General features: G+C 36.6%; 1 protein-coding gene across 3 annotated transcripts in view; it reads left to right on the top strand.

Moving 5' to 3' along the window:
* CDK8 (cyclin dependent kinase 8) overlaps window positions 1-15,716 on the top strand; it is a 141,216-nt gene that overhangs the window by 69,031 nt on the left and 56,469 nt on the right. For all 3 annotated transcript variants that reach the window (XM_055146973.1, XM_055146968.1, XM_055146962.1), the window contains exon 3: window positions 15,594-15,704. In XM_055146973.1, the coding sequence (XP_055002948.1) occupies window positions 15,594-15,704 (111 nt within the window). The remainder of the gene's footprint in view (window positions 1-15,593; window positions 15,705-15,716) is intronic.

The raw sequence follows: 15,716 nt of genomic DNA, 5'->3' as shown, positions 1-15,716 counted from the left end.
TTGGATATGCCAAAAACAGTAACAATAAGTCTCTCAATGAGAGACGTTACTGGTGCCCGCTCGAGCAAATCAATGAGCAGCGGGTTGACAGTGACAGTGTTGACATAAAAGTTACTTCACACAACCACCACCAAAGTGCTCATGGCCCTCTACCACAGTCCTTATGTTACAGGACATAAGGTCCAACCTTTAGTCTCCCTTCTACCACTGTTGCTGATTGACAGATATGGTTTTCACGCACAGGTTACTTCATATTACCACCACCAAGATGCCCAAGACCCTCTCCCAGTGCACATGTATTACTTATACCCACCTCATAATCTCTTTTGACTTCATTTCCCCAGTCGGTTTTCTCAGACCTGTAATCCATCGCCCAGAGTTATAACTTATTAATATTATCTGTACCCTTGATTTGTTTCTCTTTATACCATAAGTAAGCTCATTTGTTATTTTTTCTTTATTCTATGGCTATTTTCCTCAATATGGTATCCTCCAGTTTCATCCAAATTGCCATGTTTTGCTCCTTTTTCTATTCAGCACTTTTGGACATTTGGGTTCTGAGAGGTTACTTTTAATGTACTTGATAGTGATGCTTCACATAAAATGAGCAGAAATAATTAAGTATAATTATTTCAAGTCACTTATTGTGAAGATGTTTTCTTTTCTGAGAATCTTTTAATCTTATCTTTATTAGATCTTGTAATTTTTGTTTTTGTTTTTGAGCCACACCTGACTGAGCTCTAGGATTACTCTTGTCTCTGCACTCAGGGATCAATCATGGCAGACTTGGGTACCACATGAGGTGCCAGGGATCAAATTTGGGTCAGCTGTGGGGCTGGAATGATAGTGCAGCGGGTAGGGCGTTTGCCTTCCATGTGGCCGACCTACGTTCGATTCCCAGCATCCTATATGGTTCCTCGAGCACCTCCAGGAGTAATTGCTGAGTGCAGAGCCGGGAGTAACCCCGGAGCATCGCCAGATGTGTTCCAAAAGGCAAACAAAAACAAAAACCAAAAAAAAAAAACCCAAACTTGGGTCAGCTGTGTGCAAGCAAACACCCTATCCACTGTATTATCTCTCATTTAATTTTTGTACATGGTATGATATAGGATTTTGAGTTTGTCTCACCTCAGCTAATCTGAATGTATGATTTTTTTCCCCCCAAAGCTTATTCTTTGTTGAATTCTACTGGTATTTTTGTGAAAAATTATTTCTGGGCTCTTTGCTTTGGTTGCTGTGTCTACCATTATGTTCATTACCAGCCCACTGAAGCTTGACAGCATGAATTGAAGTAAGGCTACCACCAACTTTTAGTTTTAAGATTGTTTTTACTTTTAAGATCGCTTAGTCTATTTTTAATGCATTGTGTTAGCACATTACTTGTTGTATTAGCTAATCAGTTTCTATTTATAAAAAGTGTCTGCTGGGATGATGGTTTGGATCAACTTAGGGAGAATTTACTTTTTAAGGACAATAAAACTTCAAAATCATGCATAAATCTAGAAAGATGTATGTTCTGTCCTCAAAGCTTTTCTTTATGTTTTTAAGTGTAGAGGTTTTGCACATTATTTGTTAAACTCATTCTTAATTAATTTCATATTTTCTAATTCTATTGTAAGTGAAATTATTATAAATCAAATTTACTTTCTATTTGTCTACTTTGGTACTGTTGATTTTTTTTTTTCTTTTTGGGTCACACCCGGCGATGCACAGGGGTTACTCCTGGCTCTGCACTCAGGAATTACCCTTGGCGCGGTGCACAGGGGACCATATGGGATGCTGGGAATTGAACCCGGGTCGGTCCCGCGCAAGGCAAACGCCCTACCCGCTGTGCTATTGCTCCAGCCCCTGGTACTGTTGATTTTTAAGATAATTGTGTATTTTACAGATTATTCATTTAGCTTATCACAGGTTTTAGTGATATCTTGATTTTATACATAAATAATTATGTCATGTAAGTATTTTAACTATTTTTGGAGAACTATTGAAATAGTTATTGAAGTTTCAGTTATTGAAATAATTTTGTTTTATTAAAATTAATTTTGTGTAACATGGTTTATAATATTGTTACTATTTATGCTTTTGATTTTCTTTCCATTTCTCTGCATTTTTCTCCTTATTGTACTGGCTAGAAACTTTTATACAGTGTTCATTAGTGAAAATGATATATTTGACTTTTTTTCAGTCTTGGGGAAAAGTATTCAGTGTTTCATCTTTAAAACATTATAAAGTTTTTGGGAGATGCGGGCTGAAAGTAGACTGTAGACCGAACATGATGGCCACTTAATACCTCTACTGCAAACCACAGCACCCAAGAGGAGAGAAAGAGAATGCCCTGCCACAGAGGCGGATGGGCTGGGGGGAGTATGGGGTGGGGGCTAGGGGAGGGATGCTGGGACCATTGGTTGTGGAAAATGGGCACTGGTGGAGGGATGGGCACTCGACCACTGTGTAACTGAAATGCAAGCACAAAAGTTTGTAAGCCGGTAACTGTATCTCACTGTGATTCACTAATTAAAAGTTAAGAAAAACATTTTATAAATTTTTTTAATAGATAATGTCAGCCTCTGAAAGTTCCCTTCGGTTTTTAAATTGAATTTTATTAAATACTTTTCTCTTTCTAGATTTATATTTCAATATGAAGCGCTTTGATTTGTAACAGTTTTAATGGTAGGGTTTCATGCATACAGTGTACCAGTCCCTTACTCTCTCTAACAGTCTCCATTTCCTTCCGTCATAGTCTCAGAGTCCCCTCCCTTCCATCCCTTACTGCTCCATTCCTTCCCCCCACCTTAGTAAGCTTGGTTCTGTAAACCAGTTCTCAGGTTCTGTTGCCTTTTTTTGTTTGTTTGTTTTTGTTTTGAAGGGGCTACACCAAGCGATGCTCAGGGGTTACTCCTAGCTGTGCACTCAAGAATCACTCCTGGTGGTGCTTGGGGGACCATGTGAGATGCTGGGGATCGAACCCGAGTCAGCCATGTGCGAGGCCAATGCCCTTCCCACTGTCCTATCGTTTCGGTCCCAGATTCTGTTGCCTTTGGTTGTGAAATTCTTTTTTTTCTACCTAAAATGAAGTGACCATATACTTCTCTTTTATTCTGTTATATTACTAGGATGTACTGGTTAAATTTCTAATTTTTATCTTTTAGCAGTGCTTCAGATCAGTCCAGGTCTCAAGCGTGCAAGGCATTCACCTTAAGAGTGAGGCATGTTTCCAGCCCAAACTGTTCATTTCTGAAATTACTCTTTCTTGGTTGTTACTAGATTTTTTAAAGTTTAATTTTATTTTTATAAAACTGTTCACAATAATTTCTTACATTTAATATTTGAATACCAATCCCACCACCATTTTACCTTCCCACCACTTTATTTCAAATCTTTCCACCTCTAATCCCAAACCCTGCCTCCAAAGCAGAACCAAAATAATTTATTTTTCATTATTTGTTGCGAGTAATCCGCTAAATATGATCTAAAAAAGGTTTCCTTAGAGGAAAGTGTGTGAAGATTGTTGTTTTTCACCTTGGAGCCATTAAGCCCTTCTATAAGAGATTACTAACATGTTGTTAAAGGTTGAGCCTTATGTGCGCATATATATGCGTGTATATATATGCGTGTATATATATATATATACACACACATGTATATATTTTATATATACATATAGTATGTTTTCCTCCTGAGATCGGTTGCCTTCTACTTTGAATCCTATCAGATGTGGTTGGCTACTCTTGGTATTTCAGTGGTGTAAAGTATGAGATGTTCCAGGGATTCTAAAATTTAAAGTATGGTTCTACAGCAGAACGAATCATGGGTGAGGCCCGTTCGAGCCTGTGGAAGAGTGGCTGTGAACGTGGTAGCATTTGAGTTCTGGAGTCTTCGGCCGCTGCGACTCTGTTGGGGCAGGGGTTATGTTATTTAATTTAATTTACTAATGTGTTAAATAATTTAAGCTTGTGAATTGTAGGATATTGATCTCTTAATTTTATGTATTGAGACATTTTTGTCTTTGATATCAAGATTGTGCTGATAGGTGACTTTTTTTATCCTCAATTTGCTGACAGTAATTTATATATGATTTGTAGTTAGTCTTCCTAATTTTTTGATAGCAGTCACAAACTGTTGTTTCCTTTCTAATAGATACCGAGCTCTTAACAGTGTATGTTTTATCTTACATTTAATAGGTGTTATTTTTAAAACATCATTTTATTTAGATGCCACAGAATTATTTATACTAGTCCTTTATTTATATTTTCACATTCATAGCTTCTATAGTGATGCCCTTCCTTCATTGTGAATTTGGTTAGTTTTTTTTTCTTTGTCTCATTAATTATTCTCATTCTTTCATTCTGTTTCCTTTTGACTTACATTTGTTTTATCTTCTTTTGGTAGAACTAGATTGTTAATTTAGAACTATTATTTCCTGAGATAAACAGGAAAAGTTATACTTCCCTCTCATCTGTGTTTTAGTTAGTATTCCACAATTTTTGGTATATTGTATTTTATTATCACTTGATACTAAGTATCTTCGATTTTGTGACTTTTTTTATAACTTAGAAAAGTATTAATTTTTAATTATGTGAGAAGTTTCTAGATGAACTTTTAAAAAATTAATATCCATGTGGTCTGAGAAAAGAGATATGTTTTGTTTATTTGAAACCCTGGATTTTATTTTATTATTTTTTATTTTTTATTTATTTTTTAAATGTTTTATTGAGTCACCATGTGGAAAGTTACAGTTTTCAGGTTTAAGTCTCAGTTATACAATGCTCGAACACCCATTCCTTCACCAGTGCACATATTCCACCACCAAACCACCAAGAATCCAGTATAGCTCCACCCCGCACCCCCACACCCCTAGCCCCCCCACGCCTCTAGCCCTCCCACCCTTAGCCCCCCCCCACACACTTGTGTAACTAATAAATTTCCCTTTACTTTCACTTTGATTGCATTCAGTATTTCAACAAAACTCACTATTAGTTTTTGGAGAGTCTCTCCCCTAAAGTCAGACCTGCTGAAAAGGAAGCATTAGATAATTTGTTTTCCATTACTGAGAATGAAGAGGTATGAGGTCGAGTGACCACACTTAGCGGCCTCTCGGTTTTGGGTTTCTGTATTTTAGTATTTTAGTAACTAAGTCCAGAGAGATATCTGCCAGAATTCCAACTCTACTACAAAGTGGTAGTCATTAAAACAGCTTGGTACTGGAACAAAGGCAGAGTGGCAGACCAATGGAACAGGGTTGAATACTCTGACACATCCCCCCAAATATATGACCATCTAATCTTTGATAAGGGAGCAAGAAAGGTGAAGTGGAGCCAGGAAAGCATGTTTAACAAATTGTGCTGGCAAAACTGGACAGCTACATGCAAAAAAATGGGCTTAGACCTCCACCTATCACCATGTACAAAAGTCAGATCAAAATGGATTAAAGACCTCAACATCAGACCAGAATCCCTAAGGTACATTGAAGACAAGGTCCGCAAAACCCTCCACGATATTGAAGCCAAAGGGATCTTCAAAGCTGACACGCCACTGGCCAAGCAAGTGAAAACAGAGATAAATAAATGGGACTATCTCAAACTAAGAAGCTTCTGCACCTCAAGAGAAACAGTGACCAAAGTACAAAGACAGTCTACAGAATGGGAAAGGATATTTACGCAGTACCCATCCGATAAAGGGTTGATAACAAGGCTATACAATGCACTAGTTGAACTCCACAAGAAGAAAACTGCCAACCCAATCAAAAAATGGGGTGATGAAATGAACAGAAACTTTCCCAAAGAAGAAATCTGAATGGCGCAGAGGCACATGAGAAAATGTTCAACATCACTAATCATCAGGGACATGCAGATCAAAACAACCATGAGATATCATCTCACACCACAGAGACTGGCCCACATCCCAAAAAACAAAACCCCTGGATTTTAAAGACTCATAATAAAACGTGTAGAGGTGAACTAGGATTTGTGGGGTCTACTTAAACGTAGTCTGAGGTGATTGACACAGCCTGCATGCCACAGAAACTCCCTGTGGACTTCCCCTCTGGAATTTCTTCTTTAGCAACTATCTTGGATGACAGGCTTCTCCCTCCACTCACCGTTCAAGACCTACAAGCCTCCTAGTCACCTTCCCTCAATTCTGGCTTTGGTCATGTTAGCAACAGCTTTATTCCTTGAACTCCTTACTAAGTCTACCTCACTTGCTACAACCACTGGAAAAGAGGAAATAACTGAAGGCAATTAGAAAGATAAATAGCAATCTTATATGCTGGCCTGCATGTTGCACATGTTGATTCTTCATTGAAATCATCATGCACCTGAAGATCCATTGATACCACTTGCAGAACACTGAGAACATTGTAAAATATAAGGAAATCAGCTACTAAATTCCAACGGTACAGAAGTTTAAGGGAGCCCTTGCTATTCAAGGAAGACTTCAGAATTACAGTGTTCATGATGGTAGAAGAAATAAGGGATGTTATAGAAGAGAAATTCAGTCAACCACAAGGAAAATTGATACAGAATATTAAAGACTTCATTATAATAGAATGAAAAGCAAATTATTAAAATCTTCATTGTAATGGAATGGACAGAGATAAAGAATATGATAGCAGGTCACAACAATAGAATTCAAGATACCAAAAACCGTATCAGTGATCTTGAAGACAAAACAAAAGCCTGAATGACAAATTATGTGACAATAGAAAAGCAATTTTAAAAAATGGAAGAAAATATAAAAGATTCAAAGGTTAATAGCAAGAGGAACAATCTTCGTATCTTAAGAATACCTGAAGCATAGGAAAATGAGAAAGAGGAAGACGAGTGAAAACGAAAATAGCTGAAAAATTCATCAAATACTGGTGAAGACCTTTGCAAATTCAAGAGGTCCATAAAATATCAAACAGATTATATCCAAACAACCCAAGACACATTGCAATCAAAACAGCAAAATTAAGAGAGATGGATTATTTAAAACATCAAGAGAGAAGCAGAACATAAAATACAAGGGAAACAATATAAAACTTATAAAAGATTCCATTCACAGAATCTTTTATGAAATTCTGTGAATGGAATCAAGACAACAATGTAATGATATATTAGAAGTACCTCACGAGAAAAATCTCCAATTTAGGATCCTCTATCATGCAAAACTGTCATTCAGATTTGATGGAGATAAAACATTCTCAGATAAACAAGAGTTTAAGACATTTGCTACATCTAATCCTTCTATGCAACGGATAGTAAATGATCTTGCACAAAATAAAGTGTCTGAGGACAAAACCCACCCAAGTCTTTATGAAAAAATGATGAAAAATTCTTTACACTTGTAGCATTCTTTGCGCCTAAAACACTGTAATGTACATCTTTGTAATCTATGGTGCGTCAATGAAAAAATATTAATTTGTGATAAGATATTATACGTATAGAGATAAAAGATACAGTCAGGGAGTGTATAATGATATATGGATAATTGTTTTAATGTTTTACTTTTGAGTAATGTTTCTGTAATAAAAATTAAGCAGAAAACAATTTTCTGTCTTTGGTAATCTCACCAGATCAGTTTCCCCTTTATTATATCTTCCTCTGAGAAATTCTGTTTACTACTCACCTCATAATTTTCTCCCTCTAATCTTGTGCTTTAGTTTTTTTTGTTGTTGTTGTTAGAAATACTAACTTTTTAAAAACACTGTGGCTTACAAACCTGATCATAATGCAGTTATTCTGGGCACTCAGTGTTCCAGCACCAATCCCATCACCAGTGTGAGTTTCCCTCTACTATTTTCTGTCTGCTTGCTCACCCCTCAAGCCTGCCCCTTTGACAGGCACAAAATAATTTCTTTTAAAAATTATTTTTTATTTATTTAGTTTTTTTGGCCACTCTTGGCTTTGCACTCAGGAATTACTCCTAGCAATGCTGAGGACGGAACCTGGGTTTGGCCACATGCCAGGCAAACACTATACCTGCTGTATTATCTCACTGGCCCCACAAAATAATTTTTTTATTGCGTATTGCAACAAAATGATAAGTGGAATTGTCAAATGTTTGGAAGAATACTTGTGAAAATTGTTATAATGGTGTTATTATAGTCAATATCTGAGGACTTACTGAGCTGTTTGTTGCTATTGAGCCTTCTGTGTTACTGTTTTTGCGTATTGAACTTAGTGGTTTCTGTGCTACTTTCTGATCTAATTTGTTGTGCTCCTGTTGGACTGTCAGTATTGTGGAATAGGAGGTATCACGCAGCCAATCTGTGATCCCACATTCCAGGATTTGTGGAACTGGGGATTCTTGGCCCGCCCCTCTCCCAAGGGAACCCCAGAATTTTCAGCCCGAAGACAGGTGTATCTGTGTCATTGCTTGGCATCTCTTCCAAGATTAGTCTGAAGCTGTGAAGCAAGGCCATTTGTGGCTGTGGCTATGGGATGTGGGTGTGACAATCTGGGCTTTGACAGGGTAGGGACTCAGCCTGCCCCCCTCCCTAAGTACCCCAGAGTTGTCAACCTGATGACTGGTAGTCAGTGCTTACTTCATTATTTTCTGTTATCTATAACCATTTCTTTATATTAGTGCATTTAAAAAAATGAAATTTTAAGGGATTTTTTATTATTTATTTGTTTTCTATTTGTTGTACCTACCTCCACTGGTCTGTAACATAGATGTTCACCGGTATGTATGAGGTCTGGTACATGACAGAATGCTTGATAAATAATTGTGAAAAGAATAGAGGTTAGAAAGAACTGTGAGAAAATAAATTGCATTTAAGAGCTTTGCATATCTTTATCCTTGTATTATAACTGGCCAGTTTTGTGTTTCTGGAATTTCCTGTGCACTGGAATCCCTTTAGTAGCTTAGTGGTTTTCAGATTGTGTTTCAGTGGACCATCACATTAAAGGCTGTCTTGTATTTGGGGTAGGGAATTTGAAGGAGCAGAGGTAAAGATTCAAGCTTTGCCCTTTCCTTTCTTCCCTCCTCCAAATCAGATGTGTTTCAGTGGACCATCATATTCAGAGGCTGCCTTGTATTTGGGGTAGAGAATCTAGGAGAACAGAGGTAAAGATTCAAGCTCTGCTTGCCCCTCCTTTCTCCAGAGATCATATGGGATGCCTGGAATCAGGTCAGGTGTGTGCAAGGCATGTGCCCTCTATATCTCCAACCCTACACTTAAAAAAATTAATTTTTAAAAATTGAGTCACAGATACAGTTATTCATGAGTTATTCATGATTGGGTTTCAGTCATGCACTGTTCCAACACCCATCCCTTCAACCGTGCAGATTTCCTACCACCAGTTACCCTCCCACCTCCTCCGCCCTCCAAACTCTGCTTGAAAAAAAAAAAATATATATATTTTTTAATAGGAAATGATTATTTGATTAAATGATTATCATGATTATTAACAGTTTTACCCTCTATGTTATGGGTGCTGTATGATTGAAATTGTACCATTCTCTTAAACAGTTTTAGATATATGCCTCACAGTGTTTGCATGTAGCGGTTAAGCCAGATTACCCGAGGTATTATCCTGGTTCTACTGCTTATAGGATCCAGAACAGGATCTGGAACATTTACTTAACTTCTGTGTTCCCTCATTTGTGAAATAGTAAATAGTAGCTTATAGTGTTTGAGGAGTTTAGAATATATCTCCAGTCATATTAGACTGAGTAAATGTTATTCTCAGTAAATGTCAGTTACAACTAGTGTAGTATCAGTTTTAGATTTGCTGCTTGCTTGTTTATCTCCCACTTAGAGGGCTTCTGCAGAAGGTCTTAGCATATTTTGTATGTATCCTGTGAGCTACTGAAACATCTCTCACAGTGCCTGGCATGTGGTGGGCATTTGGTTAATGTTGATTGTGGCTGGTTTTTTGGAAGTATTCCAAATATATATTTACTTAGAGGAAATTCCCTACTGAGACTGTCAGTTCTGTTTCCAATCCCTGTGACCTGTCTTCTGCTAGACCTTCCTAAAAAAACACCCACTATATGAAGAGTGCTTTCTTATTTAGTTTAGTATTTATTGTGTTAGTTTTCCAAGAATGGTATAACAAAATACAGATTACATGGCTCAGTTGATAGAAATTAATAAATTAATCTCAGTGGTGTAGGTTGTGAATCTAAGATTAGGCACCTTGATTTTTCTGAGACCTCTTTTTGGTTCACAATTGAGTTCTTTCTGTAGCGACTTCACTTGTCTATTCCTGTGTAGTGTGCCCTTTCTATCTCCTTTTTTATTAAGTCACCATTCAGATTGAATTACGACCTATCCTAATAACCTGATTTTAACTTAACTTGCTTATTTTATTTATTTCTTATTTCCCCCCCGTTTAAGTCATACCCAGCTACTGCTCAAGGTAACCATGTGGTTCTGGGAATCAAACCTGGGGCTTCCAAACTCAAATCATGCACTCCAGTCCACTAAACCATCTCCCAGGCATGTCTAGAGAATTAAGAAAAAAATATTTTTACTTAAAGGTACTGTGACTTAGAAGGTTATTTATAGTTGAGTCTCAGGAATACAATGTTCCCACACCAATCCCACCAATAGTGTACATGTCCCTTCACCAATGTCCCCAGGTTTCCTCCCACCTTAAACCTGGCATGTTTTTACATTTGTTTATTATAGTTTGAGTCTCATGTTATAGTGTTGTTGACTCTGATATGCCTTACCTATACCTTTACATTACCAGTGTGTATGAGGCTTCGTATCCGTTACCCTCCTGTTTGCCTCTCCTTACTTTCCTCTGTGATTTCTTTCCTTAATGGTCCTCCACATTTCTATTATTATATTAGTAATGAACTGTGATATTTGTATAAATTACTTAATATTTACTTCTTTCATGGTCTGTACTTTGCTCATTTCACATCCTATTTTGTAATATTTCAGCATTACGTTGATTCTTATTTTGGTATTGTTTTTATGCCAAGTTACAAAGTCATAAATTCCAAGACCTTGACTTTTTTGCTTGGCTTTCATGTATTTGGAACATTTACAAGGCACTGTGACAGGCAGTTTTAAATGATAAAGACATAATTAGCAGCGCTGGAGTGATAGTACAGCAGGTAGTGCGTGTGCCTTGCACGTGGCTGACCTGGGTTCGATTCCCAGCATCCCATATGGTCCCCTGAGCACCACAGGGGTAACTCCTGAGTGCAGAGCCAGGAGTAACCCCTGTGCATCACTGGGTGTGACCCCCCCAAAAAAAACCAAAACATTATTAGCTTCATGAGAAGTTTCCTGTTACTTTCGTTTTTATTTTCACATGGAGCGATGATGATACTTTTTAACCATTTTGGATTGTTAGGGACACTTTGCTTATTAAAATGGGGATAAAATGAGATAAAAATATTTTAAATAGAAAAATGTCCTAGGAGATGAGAAATGTTTTTTTTATTTAAAAAATTTTTTTTGAATCACTGTGAGATAGTTACAAGCTTTCATGTTTGGGTTACAATCTCACAATGATCAAACACCCATCTTTCCACCAGTGCACATTCCCCACTACCAATATCCCGGGTATCCCCCCCCTTTCCCGCCCTCCCCCTGCCTCTATGGCAGACAATATTCCCCGTACTCGAGATGAGAAATGTTAAGCCTATGAAAACATGGTCTATTTGGTCTGTATAGCTTATTATTTGACAAAAAATATTATAAAATGTAATCAACTTTATATAATTTACATGACAGAAAATATGTATATTATAGATAGCTTTGTAGATGTAATTCTAATACGGTGTTGATGAAGGTTGTGTTTTCTGTTGCAATTAGTTAATACCCAGATCTGTTTCATAAGAAACTTGAATTCCAGCTCTTTGAACCGTATCTCTAACTCTGCTGTGATTTATTTTATTTTCTAGAATACAAATATATATATATATTTTTTAGTTCTAGTAGGTTCAGTATTGTGATAAAACAGAATGGGAGAAAGTATTTGTAAATGATATCTTTTAAGGAGTTAATAATATAGATTTTATAAAAAATTTCAATTTAGCAACAAAAAAACAGCCTAATTCAAAAAGAGGCAAAGTACTTGAATAGATATTTCTCTATAAAAGATAAATGTCCAGTAAGCATATGAAAAGCATCATTGCTCATTACGAATATACAAATTAAACCACATTGATAAATTTGTATTGGGATATGACTTATTTTTATCATTGGTGATAAAAATATAAAATAAGCTGCTTTTTAAACCAATTAGTGATTCCTCAGAAAATTAAAAAATTACTTTATGAGCATTCATTAAGTCACAGAAATGAAAGTAATGTCAAAAATCTTCTCAAATATTTTCTCAAACTACAATCAGTATACAAAAGTCTGTTATATTTCTTGTTCATATTTCATATGAACATTGAATGAGAAAAAAAGACCCCATTTAAAATTTTGATGTTCAAAATATAAGATGAATTTAATAGAGGTTGTGAAAGATGTGTACATCAGAAATTTAGAATCTGTTGAAAGAAATAGAAGAGGACACCAGGAAATGGAAAAATACTGCATATTCATGGACAGAAAGAATTAACATTACGAAAATTACCATCCTACCCAAAGCATTATGCAGATTCAACTTAATTTCTTAATTCTGACATTCTTCAAGGACTTCAAGCAAATTCTAAAATTTGTATGGAAACACACCTCCCTCCCCTCTTTCTGAGAAAAAAGATGGGAGAAATTCTGCTTTTCCTGACTTTAAATTATACTAAAGCCATGGTAATAAAAACTCTATGGCACTGGAATAAGTGCAGATTTGACCAGTGCACTTGAATTGAGCTACCAGAGATAAATGTTCAGATCTGTGGATAGTTATCTATGATAAAGAAGTTCAGAGCATCAAGTGGCGCATGAAGAGCCTCTTCAATAATTAGTATTTGAACAACTTAATTAGCCATATGTCAAAAATTGAAACTGAATGCATAAGTCACACCATTAAAAAAAAGTTAATTCAGAACAGCTTAAAGATCTTGAGATTAGATCAGAACTCACACAATACATTAAAGACAACATAGACAAAGCTCTCCTGGATATGGACACATTAGAGGTATCTTTATGATTTGGCTCGACTTGCAAACATAACAAAACTGAAAATAAACAAATGGCACCTTATAAAACAAAATTTTCTTTTCCCATCGCAAAAAAAAAAGTAAGGTAAAATAAAGAGACTTACTGAATGGGAGAAACATGATTCTCTATAAATGGCTAATGGTCAAGGTACATAAAGCACTCAAAAAGCTCAGCAACAACAATAATAACCTGATCAAAAAAGGGTAAGAAGAAATTCTTCCTGGGGAAATGCCAGTCTTTAGGCATATGAAAAAGTGTTCATGGTTAATGTTACCATGTAAATGTAAATTAAATGATAAAGAAACCCTCACTCACTGTTGGTGGAAATGTCTGGTTGACCATGTATGGAGATTTCTTTAAAAAGTAAAAGAACAGTGCTTTTCTGTGACACAGTGATTCCACTGCTTAGCATCTATTTTTAAATACAATAGCATTCACTTGAAAGGATTCATGCACATATCTTTATTGCAGCACTTAGTACCATAGCCAGAATATGGAAACCACCCACTTGTTCGATGATATTTGAATGGATAAAGTTGCTGTGGTATATATGCACAAAGGGATGCCATGCAGCTTTAGAAAAGATAAAAAATTGTAGTTTGCTACAAATTGGATAAAACTAAAGGCTATCACCTTAAGGTAAAAGAGAGAGGACAATACCAGATGAACTCACTCGTCTGTGGCTTGTAGAGAAACTAAAACAAGAATAGAAGATAGTGATAATACAAAACATTATCAAAGAGAGAAGGGGGCGAGAGGACAGAGAATGGCGAGATGGACTAGTCTTACTGTAAGGACAATGATGAGCTGTTTGGGGCACTTAGGGGGTGGCTATTATAGTAACTGTACATCAGAACCATAAACATTAACACTGTTATAATCATGTTACCTGAACAATAATGATAATAGAATGATAACTTTATTATCCCAGCAATTCTAGTCCTCGGTAGAATTATTATTCTGACTTAGGTATATTCTCAAAGTATTTAAAGCAGGGACTCAGGTACTTGTATAGCACAATAGCATTATGCGTAGTGGAAACGACCTGTGTGATCAGCCATTGGATGGATAAATAAAATGTGACATACACATCCATGAAAAGAAACTACAGTCTTGGGACCAGTGATAGTACATGAGGTAGGTTGTTTGCCTGGCACAGGGGCCATTGAGTTCAGTCTTCAGTATCCCATATGGTCCCCTGAGTACCATGAGGAGTAATTCCTGAGTAGAGCCAGGTGTTGCCCAGAAACCACCCTCCAAAAGCAAATAGAACAGAAGAGGGAATGACACTCTCAGACATGGGGTGAACTTTGAGGACATCAAGCTAAATAAAATAAGACGTTCACAGAGGCTGGAGTGATAATGCCAAGGGCTATCACACATATTTTGGATGTGCTTGTGCTGGTTTCATCCCAATACCACATGGTTCTCTAAGCACTGTGGTAGGAGTAGTCCTTAAATACTTGGGTGTGGCTCTCAAACCAAAATATGTTATAAAAATAAGACAAATACAAGACAGATGCTGTAGATAAGGTACCTTGGTAGGCAAATTCATGGAGACAAAATAGAACAGTTTGCCATGTGCTGAGAGGGAGAGGGAAATAGTCATACTTTGATGGGTATAGAGTTTCTGTATAATGAAAACATTATAATATGATATATATTGAAAATGAAAAATTTATAATATGGACAATGAAAAAATTATAATATGGATAGTAGTGATAATTGTAGGGATTTCTTAGGGTATTTAGTGATTGCTTAATTATTCAGTTAGAAGTTGATGAAAAGGTAACTTGGGGGAGTAGCTCTCAAGCAGTGCTCGGGGCACCTGGAGCCACTTGTGGTTATAGTTGACCAACCAGGCTGGGTAGTTTAATGCTCGGGCCTAAGGATGTGAAGCTTCTCAAGCTCTGCATGCCAGGGATTACCACACTACCCTGACCGTACTCAGGGTTCTTCAGGGCTATCCCTGGTGGTGCTTGGAATGCCATGTGGTGCTAGGATTTGAACTTGGGTCCCACTAAGTACTGATCCCTAAGCTATCTTCCCAGGCCCATAAAAGGTGATTTTTATGTTATATGTATTTTACCACCATAACAAATTTATTAAAAGGCAAAATAAACAGCTAAATAATAACAGATTTATTCAGGTAACTTTTTTTGTTACGGGGGAGGTGTACATGTGATGCTTCAGACTGTTCCTTACTTTGTGCTTGCTGGTCATTTTCTGCAGTACTGGGGGACTATGCAGTGTTGGATTATCAGGCCTTCTGCTTGAAGAGCACGTGTTCTCCAGCTCTTTGAATTGTCTCCCTGATTTTCATTCATTTAAATCTTTGTTTCTTTTTTCCAGCAGATTTTTTTTTGTATGTTACTGAAGTACTTATATCAACCCCTCAAAATTGTGTGTGCACTTACTAGTTTTTAAGGATTTTTGCCCTTGGATATCTGTTGCCTTTGAATTGTAAATACGAGTTACTTTTCCTTTTTTTAATGACTAATATTTTAAATGAATATCTTTTTTTTTTTTTTAACAGTTACTTCGAGAACTTAAGCATCCAAATGTCATCTCTCTTCAAAAAGTGTTTCTGTCTCATGCTGATAGGAAAGTATGGCTTCTGTTTGACTATGCTGAACATGACCTCTGGGTAAGGTGAATT

Source organism: Sorex araneus, chromosome 1, assembly GCF_027595985.1.
Source record: "Sorex araneus isolate mSorAra2 chromosome 1, mSorAra2.pri, whole genome shotgun sequence".
In the NCBI taxonomy this organism is placed as follows: domain Eukaryota; kingdom Metazoa; phylum Chordata; class Mammalia; order Eulipotyphla; family Soricidae; genus Sorex; species Sorex araneus.
Note: the sequence above shows the minus strand (reverse complement) of the source record. Positions and strands in the feature narration are given on the sequence as shown.